This window comes from Mercenaria mercenaria, chromosome 8 (assembly GCF_021730395.1).
Source record: "Mercenaria mercenaria strain notata chromosome 8, MADL_Memer_1, whole genome shotgun sequence".
NCBI lineage: Eukaryota > Metazoa > Mollusca > Bivalvia > Venerida > Veneridae > Mercenaria > Mercenaria mercenaria.
Window position 1 is genome coordinate 53,047,851 of NC_069368.1, and position 20,192 is coordinate 53,068,042.

At 34.1% G+C, this 20,192-nt stretch overlaps 2 protein-coding genes across 3 annotated transcripts in view; one reads left to right on the forward strand and one right to left on the reverse strand.

Annotated features, from left to right (window-relative positions):
- The window catches only part of LOC123566325 (ADAMTS-like protein 3), a 61,966-nt gene that overhangs the window by 27,217 nt on the left and 14,557 nt on the right, over positions 1-20,192 (reverse strand). The window lies entirely within an intron of this gene.
- LOC123529658 (E3 SUMO-protein ligase ZBED1-like) lies at positions 746-4,724 on the forward strand. The gene is made up of 4 exons (XM_045310083.2): positions 746-972; positions 1,353-1,623; positions 1,843-2,108; positions 2,503-4,724. The coding sequence occupies exons 1-4, from the start codon at positions 795-797 to the stop codon at positions 2,583-2,585; spliced, it is 798 nt and encodes a 265-aa protein (XP_045166018.2). The 5' UTR covers positions 746-794; the 3' UTR covers positions 2,586-4,724.

Here is a 20,192-nt window from a genome sequence, read left to right on the forward strand (position 1 = left end):
TGGCCTGCTTTGATGCGGTTGGCATGCTTTGATGCGGTTAATAAGATATCATCTATATATATCCTGCCACTTGGAAATGAAATTTCATTTTGTTTACACGGGATTTCTTAAGTAAATCATAGAAGCTCGCAATTCAATCCTAAATATAAAGTATACGTTTCAATCAATATTTAATGATAACTATCATTCCATATCATACCAGATTTTGTTAGATAAAATGCTAGGTAACTTAAATCGACCTTAGTATGTAATTGTTACCAGGTTTTAAAAGAATCATTTAACATTATGTCAATCGCTTGTTAGTAAGTATGTAAACATGATAGTTACTATATCTATATGACTGTATCTACCTAGTCACTATTTACACACGTCTGATAATCTGACAAATTTCTTTTTCCGTCGGTCTCTTGGAATAACCTGAAGTAAATTGTATGTAATTTCTGGATCAAAAAAGCGCTAAGACAAGTCTCAATTATCTTGCAATCACGATTTAAATCCTGGAGGCAGTTTGAGAACTGAACTTAATGCAGTGTTTTCTACTTCCGGCAGATACAACATCATAGTTTATACAATGACTTTTTTGTTACAATCAGATAGTGATGAAACGATGATCGAGTTAAATCGAATAATCGTCGCCGGCAGCCGCAGGTCGCCGACTATCGATGTTGGAGTTCTGAAACCGATGTCGCTAGCGCTTTTCGCGCAATTGATCCCTTTCCGTTCATTCCATATATCCTTTATTTTCATGCATTTCGTTAATTAAATCGCAAGGGACGTCACTCTCACACGTTAAAATGGCAGAAAAAAGTGTCAATGCGGACACCGAAATATTTCCCTTTCCAGGAAAAGTTCGGTCGACTGTGTGGGCTTATTTTGGCTTCGAAAAAACAAAACAAGGACCACCTATTAAAGAAAACCTCAACATGCAATCTGTTATTTGCAAACTCTGCCGAAAATCATATGTGAACAAAGGTATGTTTTCGTACCCAAACTATTCGAACCCTTCGTAATTCGTATGGACTTTGTGAATTATTAAACAATGATCCCGATGTTCCTCTCTGTGTCTGTCAATTTGTCAACCTTATTTTGAAATAGTCTTGAACTGTCTTGTTTTATATTTGTCTTATCAAGCCAACGAGATTGAGATTAAATTAATCAATTTTATACTTATAGAAATTTATAGTTAAAAGTAAAAATGCATTCCCTAGATACAATAAATGTATTCACCATGATCACTTGATACTTGTTATTGGTTTAATTTACTTATCAAGAAAAGTAATTACGAGTACAATTTTAATAAACATCCCTAGTCCCAAGTAATGATAAAAGCATAGTATATTTTTGTTTTATAGGTAACACTACAAATCTGCAACAACATCTTGACAAACATCACAGGCACCAAGTAGATTTACCACCAGAATCGGCTTCAACACCTACCCCCAAGAAGGAGAAAACCACTCAGCCAAAAATTGATTTTCAACTTCGGCCTGTCGGAAATGTCTCTCTTGAGAAGAAACGGAAGTTAGATGACCATGTTCATAAACTGATTGTGGGGAAAGCTCTGCCACTAAGTCTGGTTGATAGTCCTTTCTTCAAAAACTTTGTAAAGGAGCTTGATCCTAGGTAATTTTTAGAATGACTTATGCATTTTTTGTATCATTTGTTACACTATTAAATTAACTAGTTTGACCAATGAATTTTTTTGTAGATAATGAAGGTAATGATCACAAGGTTCTCACTCAACTTCTCAGTAATTTTCAAATGCAAACTTTTTACACTAAAATATTACTTTATCTATTTCTGCTAGTAAAACATTTTCCTACTTTTTTCTTTTTATACTAGGTATAAGCCACCAAGCAGATATGATGTTCAAAAGTCTCTGGATGGAAAAATGCGTCAGATGACTGTCAAGCTACAGAATGAATTGCCACCTGTAGGAGGCCATCTGGCAATAACACATGATGGTTGGACCAGTTGTGCGACTGAGAGTTATGACACTGTAACAGCCCACTTCATCAATAGTAACTGGGAACTTCGCTCAGCTGTACTTCAAACTACTAAAGTTGAGGGCTCTCACACTGGTGAACATATAGCAGAGCGGCTAAAAGGTATAAACAAATCTGAGAAATTCCCAGCTATACTGAATAAAATAAACTTTGGTCAATTTTTCTATTATTATAATTGTTGCAAAAATTCTGCATACATGTAGCCATTTCTTTGTTTAATCAGTATAAAGCTGGCTCATAGCTGGTGTTAGGGTCATGAAAGGTGTTGCATATTTCATTACCTCTCATGAACAGAATCAAAGCAAGTCTACTATTATAACTTTTGATTGCATTCAGTGCTTCAAAGGGATCTTTTTACATAAATAAATTGAATTATAGATGTTGATAACTCTTTGCACACAATTTTTGTAAAGCATCTTATAAGACCAATATATGCAATTTTATGCAAATGTAAAATCTGTAAACCTATAACATTGTTTTTGTTACTCTATTTCAGAGATGGTGTCTGATTGGAATATTCCTGTCCCAACTGTGGTAACAGACAATGCTGCAAATGAAAGGAAGGCGATACAATTGTAAGGATGGGAGCGATTTGGCTGTTATGGACATCGGCTGAATTTGGCAGTGAAGCATTCACTGGATGTTCCAGAAGTCTCTCGAATACTTGGGAAATCTCGAAAGATTGTAACCCTTTTCTACCAATCTACAAGTCTCAATGATTGCCTGCTTGACAAGCAGATACTTGTGTACTCTGATACACGGAACCTAATAGGACATAAGTTAATAAATGATGTCCCGACTAGGTGGAACAGTACTTTGGCAATGTTACGACGGCTCTCTGAGCAGATTGCTGCAATTCTAGCCATTGCTAGCGACGATAAGCTGAACATTAATAAAACTACATGCAACAATCTTAGGTCATACTATCTTACTTTTGAGGAACAAAATATTGTTGAAGGCTTGATCAAGTTTTTGTCTCCCTTTGAAAAGGCCACAACAATACTATGCGCTGAAAACAGCCCCACTATGAACAAGGTTCTAGTTAGCATGGCCAAAATCAGAAACATTCTTGAGTTACAAAGTCATTCAGAATCAGCTACCTTAAAAAAAGTTGTTGGAAAACTGCAAGAGCAACTTACAAAGAGAACAGATTATGAAGAAATACCTGTCATGGCTGCCCTCCTGAACCCTGACACAAAGTCTCTGTCTTTTTTACCTGTTCATGAGCAAGAAGCTGGGCGTCGTCTTCTTTTGGATAAAGCACTTGGTTTAGTAGACGAGAATGGAAACTTGCAAGTTAAAGTTAAAAAAGAACCTGAACTTGAAGTTTCATCCACCGAAGCTCTTCCAGAGTTACCAAATTTACCAGATAACATTGTTGTTGAACAAGATGGCATAGTTACTGAAAATGCATCCACTTCAGGTGGTAATAATATTACATCAGACTGTGAACCAGTAGCAAAGAAAATAAAATGCTCTGACATGGATGAGTGGTTTGATGATGTCATGGTCACACGAGTTGAAAAGACACCAGTTTCAGCAGTTATTGAACAAGAAATTGAACGGTACCTTGCCTCAAACAGGGATGCAGATGATTCTAAGTTAAGTCTTCTGCAATGGTGGGAGAAAAACCAGTACGTTTATCTAAGGTTGGCTGTCTTAGCAAAAAAATACCTGGCCATCCCAGCTTCCTCTGTCCCTAGTGAGCGTGTTTTCAGTTTAGCTGGATCTTTGGTTAACAAAAAGAGGTCAAGGTTGAATCCTGATTTGATCAATAAACTTATATTTCTTAAAATGAACATGGACCAATACTGGTAAATTGTAGAATGAGAACACTACTGTATTGTTACATAAAAGTGTTAACTGTTAATGTGCAAGTTTGCAAGTTTACTGAACTAAATTTTTCTTTGCTAGATGTTAAGATAATAGATGTACTTTGTACTTAAAAAGAACTAAGAATTACCAATTAAAATTATTTTTGTATATTTCTTGGATTCTGTTGTAAACCTTCTTTCTTTAAAGGACTAACAAAACATGCATGAAATTATCTGAAATGTATTGCCTAAATGGAATCTATAATAAGAGTATAATTATAGGTAAGTCTGAATGCTTTTACTTTCGATTATATAATCAATTGTGAATGGAAGTAGCTGTTCAGATTCGATTCGATTATCGATTTTGTTTTGAAACCGATTTTACAACACTACAATCAGAATGTTAGACCAATTTCAATCTTAAGATATCTCTAGAGGATGTGAAAAAGCTGTTTTAGTATAAGGAACATACCTTTTTGTTTACATTTCTCATCTAGTTTGTTTACAATTATACTTCTGACATATTTTCGCGTAAATATATTATTTTATTTTTCAACATGAGTATTATTTGTTTACAATATACAACTGTTCTTTTCATTCAGATGTTCGTATGAATATTTAGGGTAGTGTTTTTCCAGTTATTCGCATGTTAATCAAATATCTAAACTGGCTACTTCAATTCTTACCATGAACAATGTGATTTCGATTGTTTTATGATTTCAGCTTATGACCGTTATCTCCGAAGTTATTGTACAAATCTTTACAGGAGGATTTGAATGAGACGTTAGTGGTCTTTAAAGTTTCACCACCTTAGGGGTAATGGAGTCGTTGCCCACATACACTGTAATAACTATCGCAGCGAAAATAATTGGATATTTTATAAAAGTATTTTATATTTAAGAAGAGACTTGTTCGGTGAAAACTACAGTAAGCACACTGCATTTTGTTACAAATATTAACATTTACATAATTATGTTATAAACATGATAAACGTTTTGATTGATTCTTTTGTCCCAACTGTTGAGAACACTATTTTGAGGAATTAGACCTAATTTCCAAACTGTAGAGAACACTAATTTGAGGAATTAGACCTAATTTCCTAGTCTTAAGCGAGCGATAGAACGAAAGTTCTCCGAGCAGCATCTGTCGTCTTTTTGCTTTCCCATTTTGAGAAACTTGAACATAACTAACACTTAACCATTAACACCATCCCCGTTTTAAGCATCTATTTTACTTGCCTCTATAAGTAAAATTGCAGCATGTTAACTGATGTCTGCAAATTATTTGAAATGTCATAACAATTACATTCAATGGCTCTGGGAAGAACGACATTGTTCGTCTGGTAATATATCAAACTGGGTATGGAGGTAATATTTACGAAAATTAGTATATCTAAAGTTCTTCAGTAATGTAAACATTATAACAATATGTGGTGACTTATGAGATTTTTGTTTAGGTTCACTTTCCGCCACTTAGAAATGAACATTTCCCCGTTTGTTTACACGGAGATTGCTTAAGTAAATCAAAAAACCTCGTTATCAGTTCGAAATTCAAAATATGTTTACAATTCAATAGTGTTGGTTTGTTAAATTTCCACCATAGGAATTAATAGCTACCGTGCCATTTACATAAATTAAAATATAATCAGCATTTGAAAATGATTGAACATAATGTCACTCGTCATGAAATGATAGAAAAGTAGAAAGCCACAGGTCGCCCAACACGACATAAGTGAAAATGTTGCAGGCTCGGTTTGACTGAGCTCATTCGTTGACGGTAGTGGAAATACAAGCTACCGTTAACGCCCTCAAGCCCCAGTTTGAGCAGAACTCAACACCAGGTGCAATTGCTGTTACTTTACATCTGTATCTACCTAGACAATACTCACATGGTTGTTCTGAAATACAGATCAAGCTTGTCAGTTTCTGAGTATTTAATAAAAAGTACGCATTTCGTAAATGAAAATATACGCAATTCGGTAAACTATATATAACATCTGGAATGAAAGAAAATCAGAATAAATGTCTGCAATAGCGAAAAAAAACGAGTAAAGATATACGTCAAACTTAACATTTACAATGATCAACTTCTAACAGATTCAACAATGATTTTTGTTTTGTTTCCTCTTCAGGTGTCGCATAAATGCATGAAAATGTTGTTTTTGATTTTTACTGTACTCATTACTCTAGAGTACACTCTGTTCTTTGCTTTTACTGGCGTATTTTTTTCTTCTGTTCATTAATGTGAATCTGTTTTACATGCAAACTATTCCGCAACATTATTATTATACCCCGGTATATATGGATTTCCTCAGTCTCCGTTCGTCTGTGCTTCAAAAATATATTTGTTTACCAGTGAACAACTAGAAATTGTTTGGATCTATAGTATTCAACTTAAAAGGATATATACCTGTGGCCAGTTAGGAATCCCGATGTTGTGGAGGGCTAAGTAAGTTACAGGTCAAAGTAACTTTGGCTTAGAAAAATAAAATGGTTTCTGCTCAATAAATACAGCCGAAATACTATAACCTACAATCGTCAGTCTCCAAAAAAGACTGTCTGTGGTCATATAATAAACCTTGAGAGTCAATAGGGGAAAGGTTCAGGGCACAGTGACCTCGAGAATGAAAATGGTTTCCGCTAAATACGTAAACACCAAATTAGATTACTACCATCGAACATTATGTAAGTAGATGAGACATAATATTTTACTAAGGCTGGTTAGCAAGTCAAAGGTCGTAGTCAAACTGACCACGAAAACAGTAGCAGCGTAGTAACATAAACACTTGTCAGCTACATTTTAAATTCATAGACTTATTTGATGTGGTCTTCAGATGAGTCTCTTGTGCTTCAATTTTCAAAATTGCAGTGGCATTGAAACTGAAGACGGTCTCAAAACAATATCTGGAGCACATTTCTACTTACAGCTATTACCTTTCACGGGATTATTCTTATTGTTTTAGGATTCAGTACCAATTACTGAAACATGCTTATGGTGAAGCCCTTCATTAACTGAAAGTCTGTATTCTGTAGATGATCTATGTAGTGTTTAGATCATTTGGTGAAAGGCAAGGCTACAGTATACAAAATTATATACCAGGTCACCATCGAGACATATGTGTTTTATAAACAGCATATGTTTGTTTACATTTTACGACTGTTTGTGTGTTTCTAAGTAATTCGTCTGTGAATAAGAGCGCCATGATGTCCCTAGATCGCTAACATGATTTTCACAGCTTAAACGTGTTTCTTTGGGTGGATTACTATTTTAGAAGAGGGATAGCCCCATACACCGTACATGGCAGTCATGATTTCTAGTTATCAGGACATCCATCCCTGGTAGAGGTTCTCCCGAAGAAATTAAAAGTAGTTATATAGTCTTACTACTAGTGTGTGTTCAGACCCTGTGTTTTGTTCACAGAAGATAACTCCTAAGGCTATTCAAATTTTGTATAATTATGTCCCTTGTCTTCTCAAAACTAGATAATCAGAGCCAAGACTGATGAAGTCAAACTATATAACAGATTTATTTTTTCTAAAAAAAAAAGATTATCTTACTCCATGTGACTACAATTTGGTATATCGGCACGTTACATATGCTGGTAACTATATTGGGAAATTTATTATTCTGGACTGACCTAAGTGTTTTCTTTCAAATCAGATTAACCGCATTGTTTATAGATTAATTAAGTATATGTATGAAACTTTAAATGCTTATTTCCGAACTCGAGATCTTTCTCATCAGAAGGCTGCTAAAATAGTAAACGAATGAAAAGAGGCTAGACTATTCAGGTACATGTGAAGTTGTAAGGGTAATTGCAAACGTGTGTATCCAGTTTCTAAGGAAGCTTAAAGTGGGCACCGGAATGTCGCCTCAGTGTAGTCTAAGTCCGGATCTAAGTCGTGTTGACATTGTAAGAGGCAATATGTCGACTTAAATATGTCGGCGTATTCTTTTGCTATCGTGTCTCATGATGATAAGCTAGAATGACTTGAAAGTTTCATATTTTAAACGTGAGGATTATAACGCGAACGCTAAAATAATATCTTATTTAATAAAAATGGACATTGTTGAGATAAAAACGGTAGTTTCATTAAAATGAAACCACAGAAGTTCATGGTCTGTCACCATATCATTTGTGTATATGCGACAACAACTGGCGACATAAATGTTTTGAGTCAAGATATATAATATAACAACGTATTTTGTCATCACGTGTATATTCGACATGTCACGAAAACAATAGAATTCGTCTACATCTATGATGGCAACATGACTTACACCACCCAGATTCAGACAACATTACGGTGCCCACATTAAGCTTCCGTAAATTTTCGATCAGCGTCTGACTATCTGAAAACGTTTTCAAGTAAGTACAGACATAATTATTTCCGAATTATGATTAAGATTGTTTCGCAATAATTATTTCTAAGGAACCATGGCATTACATGGAATGTTATCATCAATTGATGCTGCAAATTGGGCAAATATTATGGCAAACGGATATCTTTTATATCAATTTTTTGCCACTTACATGTGAAAATTCCCTTACTTTCTTTACAGTGGGGTTACCTAAAACTATTTGTAAAATACGTATTATTACTAGTATTCAGGCAAAATTGCTTTTGATCATAGTATTCAAGGAATTAAAATTTCAACTTTTAGAACAGAATTTTACATCAAAGTTGAACCTTTAAACTAAATTTTCTGCAATCCCTTAAACGTCTTTGAATCGTGAAATAATTTCTTACCTTCTTGAGCATAGCTGTGGTATATTAACGAATAGTTATGGACTAGGTATTAAGATTATGCGTCTTATTGCTATAAAATCGTAAAATGCAATACAGCACCAATATTTATAGAATAAATGCACATAGAGTGATATCGTTACAACGTTTCAAACAATTTACGTCTTCAATGATTCAGCAAGATAGCTCTCGTATAATCGTTCGTAACAGCGGTCTTTAAGTACACTGAAGGGTTCGTATTTTATCATGATGTTCTTATAATTAATTTCTTGCCAATTAGAATTATGGAATTATGTGTTTGTTCTTTTCGGTAGTACCGTTTTGTAAGGTATATGTTGTTGTGTTGTATATCGTTGTGGCCACACCCCCACTTAAATCCATACCCTCCTGCTTTCATGGCAATAAATTGTATTTAGGTCAATTTAAAAATCGATTGCTAAATCATTTCCTTTCCACTTTAGAGTCAGCAGTTGCATTTGGCCTGCTTTGTTGTACATGTCTTGCTTTACTGTGGGGCTGCTTTGTTGTCGGTGTCCTATTTGTCGTGGCTGGTCTGCTTTGCTGTGATTGGCTTGTTTCTTGTGAGTGACATGCTTTGGTGTTGTTGACATGCTATGCTGTTTTTCTGGGTGTGGCATGTTTTACTGTGTCTTACATGCTTTATTTGGGTCTCATGCTTTACTGATGGTGTCCTACTTTGCTGTAGTTGGCCTGTTCAGCTGTCAGTGACACTCTTTATTTTGATTGTCCTATTTTGATGTGAGTGAATTTTTTTTAGTGTTTTCTGTGGATGTAGGTTTTACTGTGAGAGTTCTGCTTTTCTGCCGTTGGCGTATTTTGATGTGAGTTACATGTTTTATTTTGCTGGAGTTGGCCTGTTTTGCTTTGCCGTCGGTGACATCCATCACTGTGGGTGTCCATCTTTGCTGAGATTGGCCTTGTTCGTTGTGAGTAAGATGATATCATGTGGTTGACCTGTTCTGCTGTGGTTTGCCTTTTTTCTGTGTTTGACATCCTTTACTGTGAATGTCACGCTTTACTGTCTGTATCACGCTTTGCTTTGGTTGCCTGTTTTATTGTGTTTGGCCTATTTTGATGCGGCTGACACGCTTTGCTGTGTTAGGTGTGCCTTCAATCTGGTGCAAGTGATGTACTCAAACATTTTATTTGCATTGAATGATATGTTAGTACCAACGCTAAATGAACAAAATGAAGTCTTTAACCATTCTGTCAAGAGTGCCTGGACGGCTTGTTTTTAATACTGTTAACAATCAATGGATTATAATTGAATTACACAATATCTTAACAATAAATTTCGTTTTTAGCAACATCGCTACTTTTAACAATAGCGTTATCACTATCAGGTATGTTACTACCTGTAAAGTATCATCAAGTCAAATTTCTGTATGTAGATATAGTGAGTTGAAGAAATAAAATTCGTTCTTGGTATGGAGCCATAATATCAACAGAAGTTAAACTGTAGATATCTCATGTTCTTCAGTATTATGCACAGACTCTGAAAACACATTTGTCCCGTTATGTGACTTTGCTTTTAGTTATTCCTTCCTGGATAGGAATAACTTTTTGTTAATTGTTAAATTGTTGGTAGAATTATTTGTCAAGCAGGTATCATTTATATCAATATCATGCCACTCTGAAATGAAAATTTCTCTGTTTGTTTACACGGGGATTTCTTAAGAATATCAAAGAAGCTCTTAATTCAATCCTTAATCTAAAGTGTACATTTCAATCAATATTTAATGATAGCTATCATTCCATATTATGTCAGAATAGTAGGCAACCTAAATCGACCTTAATAATGTAATAGTTATCAGGTTTTAAAAGATCATTTAACATTATGTCAATCGCTAGTTAGTCAGTATGTAAATACAATAGTTACTATATCCCGTATCTACCTAGTCACTATTCACACACATTTGATATTCTGACAAATTTCTGCTGCTCGTCAGTATCTGAGCATATCCTAAAGTAAATTGTATATAACATCTGGATTAAAGAAAGCGCTAAGGAAAGTCTAAAACAATTATCTTGCAATAATGATTTAAAATCCTCAAGGCAGTTTGAGAACTTCAACGCAGTGTTTTCTATTTCCGGCTGATACAACATCATAGTTTATACAATGACTTTTTGTCGAAGTAAGAAGGTTAGACAAATTTCAATCTTAAGATATCTCAAAAAGTTGTGAAACGATGTAACTCATTGCAGACTTGGAGCGGTCTTCTGCGCATGCCCGAAAGTGATTATCAATTGTAGCGCACGGCAAAATTATGCATATTTTTGCATGTCCGCATGCATTTAGTGTACAATATGCATAAAATACTGACTAAAGGTTAGGGTTAGTATCACCATGGTTACAAAATATATACATTTAAGATATTTTCGTTTAAATTTAGTTAATCCGGCATGTACCGGATACTGTAATTTATACCGGCGCTCCAAGTCTGCATTGAGTCACAGCCGTTGTGAAAAGGCTGTTTTAGTATACGAAACATATGTTTTTCTTTAAATTTCTCATCTAGTTTGTTTACAATTATACTTTTGACATATTTTCGCGTAAATATGTCGGTTTTTTTTTCAACATGAGTATTATAAATTAAGAGAAATCACATTGTTCATGTTTAGTATCCAAGTAGCCAGGTCATGATTAACATGCGAATAACTGGAAAAGCACTACCCTAAATGTTCATAATTATGATAATCTAAATGTAAGGAACAGCTGTATAATGTAAACACATAATTTTTGCTTATTATCTCCGAAGTTATTCCCATGTACACATCTTTACAAGAGGATGTGAATTTGACGTTAATGGCAATTAGCTCTTTAGTTTCACTTTAGGGATAATGGAGTCGTTGCCCACAGACACTGAAATAATTATCGCAGCGAAAATAATTGGATCTTTTTACAAAAGTATTTTTTATACTTAAGAAGAGACTTGTTCGGTTATGACTACAGTAAGCACATTGCATTGTGTTACAAATGTTAACTTTTACAAATGTTATAAACGTTTTGATTGATTCTTTTGTCAAAACTGTAAAGAACACTTTTTGAGGAATTAGACCTAATTTCTTAGTCTTTTTATTCTTAAGCGTGCGACAGAACGAAAGTTCTCCGAGCGGCATCTGTCGTCTTTTTGTTTTCTCATTCGTATTATTGTATCACTCGGTATGTGCCCTAGTTCGCATCTGAACTCCAAATAATGATTCTTTTCAACGACAAATTACTGTTTTGGGATACAATATTTCTTAAACAATACAATCATCAATACATTTCTCATTTTGAGAAACGTGAATATAACTAGTGTAACACTTAATCATTGACACTGTCACCGTTTTAAGCATCTATTTTACTTGCCTTAGTAAAATTGCAGCATGTTAATTGATGCCTGCAAATTATTTGAAAAATCATAACAATTACATTCTCTGGCTCCAGGAAGAACGAAATTGTTCGTCTGGTAATATATCTAACTTGGTATGGAGGTAATATTTACGGAAGATATAACCATATAATCAGTACATCTAAAGTTCTTCAGTAATGTAAACATTATAACAATATTTTGTGATTTATGTGTTTTTGTTATGTAGGTTCACGATGTCAATCAATTTTTGTAAACAGTTAAAGGCAGGTTTTTTTACGGCACGCGAATATCATTTATATCAATTTTCTGCCATTTAGAAATGAAAATTTCCCCGTTTGTTAACACGGGGATTGCTTAAGTAAATAAAAAAATCCTCTTTGTCAGTCCAAAACTCAAAATATGTTTATCATTCAGTCAACATTAGATGACAGCTTCGGTTTGTTAAATATCGACCATAGTAATTTAATAGCTACCGTACCATTTAGCAGTTTAATAGCTACCGTATCATTTACATTAATTCAATTTATTAGTTTTTGAAAATGATTTAATATAATGTCTCTCCTTATAAGAAATAATAGAAAAGTGGTATCGCCCAACAAGACATAAATGAAAATGTTGCTGGACCGGTTTGATTGATTCTGTTCGTGGGCACTAGCGGAAAAGCAAGCTATCGTAAACGCCCTGCAGCCTCGGGTTGAGCACAACTAATTATCAAATGCAACATCTGTATCTACCTAGCCAAAATTCACATGAATGTTCTGAAATACAGATCAATCTTGTCAGTTTCTAAGTATTAAATAAAACGTACGAATATCGTAAATGAAAGTATACACGATTCGGTAAACTGTATATAACATCTGGTATGATAGAAAACACTTAGGCAGTCCAGAATAAATGTCTGTCAATAACGCAAACACAAGTAAAGATCTACGACAAACATAACTTTTACAGTTTTCTGCTTCTGACAGATTCACGAATGATTTTTGTGTTTCCTTTTCAGATGTCACATATATACATGAATATTTTGTTGTTTTTTTCTTTACTTGTTGCTCTAGAATGCACAAAGTTCTTGGCTCCCACTAGCATTTTTTTCATCAGTTCCTTAGTGTGAATCTGTTTTAAATGCAAAAACATGTTAAACATCGTTGCACGCAATTAATTTGTTTCCCAGTTAATAACAAGAAAATGATTAAGTCTGCAGTAGTGAAACTTTATAGATATATTCCTGTAGCCAGTTAAGGATACCGATGTTTTGGAGGGCCCCGACGGTTACAGGTTACAAATATTCTGCCTTTACTTTTTGTTTACTTCACAGTCTGATGGTAAAGTATCAGTGTCATGATTACTACTTTACATTGACACTTTTATAATGTGAAAATTAAACTTCAGCATGTGGCCTTTCAACAAGTATTGAAATCAAGTTAATTGTGTCGATAAATACGATGAATGAATCGTGGATATCATCTAATGGAAGTCGTTTTACTCCGAAAATTTCGCACATAATTTCTCACAGCTTTCGGTTGAATCTATGTACTCCAATGATTTACAGAAGGCAATATGTCTTAAGATTTTAATCACCCATCTCTGATGTATACTTCGTCCAAAATTAGTCTTACTTGCATAGAACAGGTACCAGAAACTTCGCGAAACGAAGCAGAAATGGACGACGAAAGACACTATCAGCATCAGCCTTGGCACGTTCCTTTCAGTCACAGGTTTTCAGAGCCGCCTAGTGTCGTGAAAGAACATATTTCCTGATAGAAAGTATAGGAATGTTGTAATTTTATGATAGCAAATAGTGAACATGCTGCACTTTTGAATAATTCTCATGCCGAGAACATTACAGCATGAAGACAGTACTCAATAACTTTCTGTTTTCAGATTTGTCGTTGTTTTTAGAAGTTTATCATTCTGTGCATATGTACGTGTTTTCTTTCAAAACAGATTAACTGCATTGTTTATAGTTTAATTAACAATAATATTATGTATGAAACTTCAGATGCTCATTTCCGAACTCGAGATCGTTCTCATCAGAAGTCTGCCAAAGTTGTTAACGAATGAAAAGAGGCTAGGCCTTTGTAACTGTATCCTATGTCTATATGCAACAAAATCCAGGTTGACACATAATGTTGAGTCAAGGTATTTACCATCGTATTTTGTAACTGCATTTATTCGACTTGACACGAAAACAATAGAATACGTCTACATATTTAAATCGGCTTTTTGCGTCTGACATACACCATCCGGATTCAGACGATTTTAAGACAACATTCCGGTGCCCACTTTAAGATTCCGTAAATTTTCGATTTGCACAAGATCATCTGAAATCTTTGACACCTATAAAATATTACCAATATATAGTTGTTTAAGATTGTCTGGCAACAATTATTTCTAAGACACCATGGCATTACAGGAATGTTATCATCCATTGATGCTGAAAATTGGGAAAATTTTATGGCAAATGGATATCATTTATATTAATTTTCTGCCACTTACATGTGAACATTCACCCACTTTGTTTTCAGTGGGATTAATTAGATAGCTATTTATGAATGCCAAATGCAAAATACGTATTATCATTAGGGCAACATTAATTTTTATCATAACATTCAAGGTTTTAAGATTTCATTTTAACAGTAATGCGTATCAAATTTTAACATTCAGAATAAATCTTCTGCTGTCCATTTAAAATCTTTGAATCGTGAAATATTTTCCTGCATTCTTGAGTTGCAGTTTTTAAAAGAACAGAAACTCTTATGAAAAGGGTATTTAAATTATGCATCTTATTGTTTTAAAATCATAAAATGCAAATGCCAAATGCAAAAGAGCACTGAGAGTTATAGAATAAATGCACATAGAGTGAGCTCGTTGATGAGGTTTTTACAACATTTCAAACAATTTACGTCTTCAATGATTCAGCAAGATAGGTCTCGTATAATCGTTCGTAACAGGGGTCTTTAAGTACATTGAAGGGTTCGTATTTTGTCACGTTGTTTTTATAATTTCTTGCCAATTATGATCATGGAATGCATAACAGTGTGTTTCTTTTTGTGTGTTTTTGTTTTGCTTTTTGTTGTTGTTGTTTTTTGTTTTTGTTTCTTTTTTTTGCTACTTTCCCCTAGCCAAAAATAGCTTAAAATAGTGTTTATTGTGCTATATGTTCACCTTCAGAAAGCCAAAGGTTGTTTTGAAATCCCTGCAAGAAATAGCGTTTTGTTCTGGTCGTACCGTTTTATAACGTATATATTGTTGTGTTGCTACACATCCACCTAACTCCAAGCCCTTCTGCATTAAAGTTGATTAATTTTATCACCTTGATATGCATTTAAAATCGCTTGCTATTTTTTTGTATCCTTCAACTTCAATTTTGTTTGTCTCCTTTGTTGTGTGTTTGTCCTGCTTTCCTATGGTTGACCATCTTTGTTGTCGGTGACCTGCTCTGGTATGGTTTACCTTCATTGCTAAGGCTGGTTTGCTTTGTTTATGATTAGCTTGATTAGCCGTGGCTTGCTTCTTGCTTTACTATGTTTTTGTCTGCTTATTTGTAGGTGTTATGCTTTGTTGTGGTTGACCTACTTTGCTCTGCTGTGGTAAGCCTGTATTGCTGTGAGTTACATGCTTTGTTGTGGTTGACCTACTTTGCTCTGCTGTGGTAAGCCTGTATTGCTGTGAGTTACATGCTTCGTTGTGGTTGACAACGTAATAACGTGGCAGATTTGGTTTACCTTGCTCTGTGCTCTGGTTGGCCTGTCTTGCAATCTACATAGTCGCTATTCACATACATTTGATATTCTGACAGAGTTCTTCTGCTCGTCAGTTCCTGGGCATATCGTAAAGAACAGATTGTATAAAAGAAAACGCTAACAATTATCTTGTAGTAATGATTTAAAATCCTCAAAGCAGTTTGAGAACTTCAAAGCGGTGCAGTTTTGTCGCAAACAGAAGACGAGATCACTTTCCATCTTAAGATATCTCATAAAGCTGTGAAAAGACTATTTTAGTACAACGAACATATTTTTTTCTTTACATTTCACATCCAGTCTGTTTACAATTATACTTCCAACACATGTTCACGTAAATCTTTTTTTTTTCAACATATATATTATTTGTTTACATTATACAGCTGTTTCTTACATTTAGAATATCATATGAATATTTAGGGTTATTCGCATGTTAGTAATAATCTGAGCTTGCTCTATACATGAACAATGAGATTACTCATGCATTATAATTTTTGCTTATTATCTCGGAAGTTATTCCCGTGTACAAAGCTTTACAGGAGGATGTGAATTTGACGTTAATTGCAATTAGCTCTTTAGAGTTTCACTTTAGGGATAATGGAGTCGTTGCCCACAGACACTGAAATTTCCGATAACTATCGCAGCAAAAATAATTGGACTATTTTTGACAAAAGTGTCTTACATTTAAGAAGAGACTTGTTCGTTTATGACTACAGTAAGCACATTGCACTTTGTTACAAATGTTAAAATTTACATCTATTATGTCATAAACGTTTTGATTGATTCTTTTGTCAAAACTGTAAAGAACATTATTTTGAGGAATTAGACCTAATTTCTTAGTCTTTTTATTCTTAAGCGTGCGACAGAACGAAAGTTCTCTGAGCAGCATCTGTCGTTTTTTTGTTTTCTCATTCGTATTATTGCGTCATCCGGGCTGCGCCCTAGTTCGCATCTGAACTCCAAATAATGATTTTATCAACGATAAATTAATGTTTTGGATACACTATTTCTTAAAAAATACAGTCATCAATAAATTTCTCATTTTGAGAAATGTGAACATAGCTAGTTTAACACTTTACTCAATAACATAATTCCCGTTTTAAGCAACTATTTTACTTGCCTTAGTAAAATTGCAGCATGTCAATTGATGTCTTCAAATTATTTGAAAAAAAATGATATTAGCAATTATAATCTCTGGATCTGTGTAGAAAAAAGAAACGCTCGTCTAGTAAAATATCTATGTTGGTATTGGAAGTAATTGCATTACATTTTTATTTGCGAAAGATTAAGCCGCATAATCAATATGTCTTAAGTTCTTCAGTAATGTTAACCTTATATAAATAATTTGTGACTTATGTTCTGTTTGTTATGTATGTTCACGAATGTCAATTACTTCCTGTAAACAGTGAAAAGCAGATTTTTTTACGGCACGCGAATATCATTTATATCAATTTCCTGCCATTTAGAAATGAAAATTTCCTCGTTTGTTTACACGGGGATTGCTTAAGTAAATCAAAGAACCTCTGTATCAGTCCGAAATTCAAAATATGTTTACAATTCAATCAACATTTGACGATAGCGTTGGTTTGTTAAATAACGACCGTAGTAATCTAATAGCTACCGTGCTATTTACATTAATTTTACTTATCAGTTTTGAAAATGATTAAACATAATATCACTCGTCATTGAGAAATAATAGAAAAGAAGTGAAAACGACAGGTCGCCCCACACGACGTAAGTGAAAATAAAGTCTGTTTATGGACGGTAGCGGAAATGCAGGCTTCCGTCCACGCCCTGTAGCCCCGGGTTGAGAAGAACTCAACATTAGGTGAAATTGCAATTAATTTACATACAGATCAATATGTATTTAATTAAACGTACATTGTATGTATATCGTAAATAAAAGTATACACGATTCGGTAAATTGTATATAAAATCTGGTATGAAAGAAAATTCTTAGACAATAACGAAAATACGAGTAAAGATATGCCATAAACATAATTTTTACAGATTTTCTGCTTCTGACAGAGTCAATAATGATTTTTACGTTTCGTCTTCTGATAACGCATAAATACAAGAAAATGTTGTTGCTTTTTTATCTATCTTTACTCATTACTCTAGAATGCACTCTGTTCTTTGCTTAAACGAAACATTTCTTAAACATGTTTTTCTTTAGTTCTTTGGTGTGAATCTGTTATAAATGCAAAAATGTTCAACAACATTATTATCATGCCCCGGTGTATATTGATTTCCCAATTGTCTGTTCTTCTGTCCGTCAGCAGTCTACTTGTTTACCTGTCAATAACAGGAAAATGATTGGGTCTACAGCAGTCAAACTTGATAGGATAAATGCCTGTGGCCAGATTCGCACTTCGATGTTTTGGAGGCTAAGTATAGATTACAGGTCTAAGTAGCACTGACGCAGAAAATGAAAATTGTTTCTGCTTAATATATAATGATATTGCATACAATCGTCAAACTCCAAGCATGCATGTCATATAAAGGCCTTGGGGATCAATAAGGTAAAGGTCCTAATTACAGTGACATCGAGAATTAAAATGGTTTCCGCTGAATACCTAAAGACCCATTTAGCGTAATACTTTCGAACTTAATAATTGTTAATGACCCGGCTGGTTAGAAGAGAAAGGGTCAGGGTTAAAATGACCACTAATCTGAAAACATTTTCAACGTAGTAACAAAACAGATATGTCTGTTGCATTCCAACTTCATAGTAATATCTTATGTCGTTACAAAATGGCCCAATCTTCAAAGTCGCAGTGACCGCGAAACTGAAACGGTCTCAAATAGTATCTGGAGCAAAATTATCAGCTTTCACAAATTGATATTGTTTGCGGGTTCAGTGCCACTGACAATTGTCAAAACATGCTTACGCTGAAGCCCTTCATGTAGATCGAATGTCTGTATTCCTGTAGTCCTTAAGTCATTAGGTGCAAGGCAAGCCAACAGCACTAAGTTGCCTCCAACATGTCATCATCGGGGCATATGTGTTTTATAAACAGTTCATGCTTGTTTACATTTTACAACTGTTTCTCTGTGTTTTCTCAGTAATTTTCATCTGTAGATAAGAGGGCAATTATGTTCCTAGATCGCTAACGTGATTTTCATAACTCCAACATATCTCTACGATTTTTAACTATTTTGGTAGACAGTCATCCAAGGAAAACTTGTCTGAAATCCTTCTATATACTTGTTAGCGTAGTACCTGGCGACAATAGTTTTAATTTGAGGTTTGTTTGAGGTTTGTTATCGCGACAGCCATCCTTGGTAGATGTTCTTCGAAGGAACATTAAAAGAGATTATTTAAAGACTTACTTCATTTGACTACGGAATGATAACTATGCTGTACGTAAACCAACTTATATATTTTATTGTCAAAAGCATTGGGTTTAGTTTAATTACAATATACTGTCAAGGTTAAATGTACTTTCTGAAATAAAGGTACAGTTTTGACTTAATTGGACACATTGCCTCTTATTACTCATTTTTGGGCCATTAAGGGAAAGACGATAAATTTATTGCGAAACTACGAAGCCATACAGGTGTCGTGCATGACGCAATTACGTTCGATCAAAACTTCGTTCTTTCTTCTTTTTTGCGGAAAAAAGAAATAAACTAAGAGCGACATGTCGTTTCTTTTCTACCAGCGAAAAAAAGTAAACAGGGCGAATTTTGCTGAAGTTAAACTGAATTCGATTATACGAAAACTACACTATCAAATATAGGTGTTAAACAGAGAAACATATTAGTTCCATAAAATCCTTTTAAGTTCATTTTAGCTACGATTTGGAGATATTTTCTTACCAGTTATTAAAAAAAAATGATTAAGAAACTAGTAATGTACAGAAAAAAAGTGTTTTAACGTTATGAATACACGGAAAGAGGTTATACGTGCGTGGAATAATTTTACGAGGGCGTAGCCCGAGTGAATTATTCTGGCGATCTATGACCGATTTTGAGTGTATTAATTTAGGTAAAACACGATTTTGCTATATATTATTTCGATTCTGATATGCCCTTAATCTAAAACATTAGATAAAATATAGAAGCGCTCTTTTTTGTGACAACAAAAACATTGACGTCATCGCACGTTAACGTGACGTCATTTAAACGTAAGCGTGTTTTAGCAGAAGCAAGCATATTAGAATAAAAAATGGAAAAACGTCTGAACATGAATAAGTTTGCATTTTATAACATGATTGTTTGCGACTAGAATGCACATCATCAAAACTTCATGCGACACGATCAGTTTGATCTAACTTAAATTATTTGTAGCTGCTGTATAGAAAATATTTGCAATCTTCAATTCAATTGTTGAGGAACAGATATCTAAACTATGCATCTTATTATGCAATTTATGGCATTTAAATCGTAAAACGCAATTTAACACCGAGATTTCTTAAGGAAATAAATTCACATGGTGTGAAACTATTTACGAGATATTTATAACTTGTTCAGGATAATTAAACAATTTACGGCTTCAGTAATT

What these genes read in the sequence shown, in the direction of transcription:
- LOC123529658 (XM_045310083.2), top strand. Translation starts at nt 795, where the DNA reads ATGGCAGAAAAAAGTGTCAATGCGGACACCGAAATATTTCCCTTTCCA. An exon ending in AAAATCATATGTGAACAAAG is followed by an intron (nt 973 to 1,352) that starts GTATGTTTTCGT and finishes TTTGTTTTATAG; the next exon opens with GTAACACTACAAATCTGCAA. An exon ending in GTAAAGGAGCTTGATCCTAG is followed by an intron (nt 1,624 to 1,842) that starts GTAATTTTTAGA and finishes TTTTTATACTAG; the next exon opens with GTATAAGCCACCAAGCAGAT.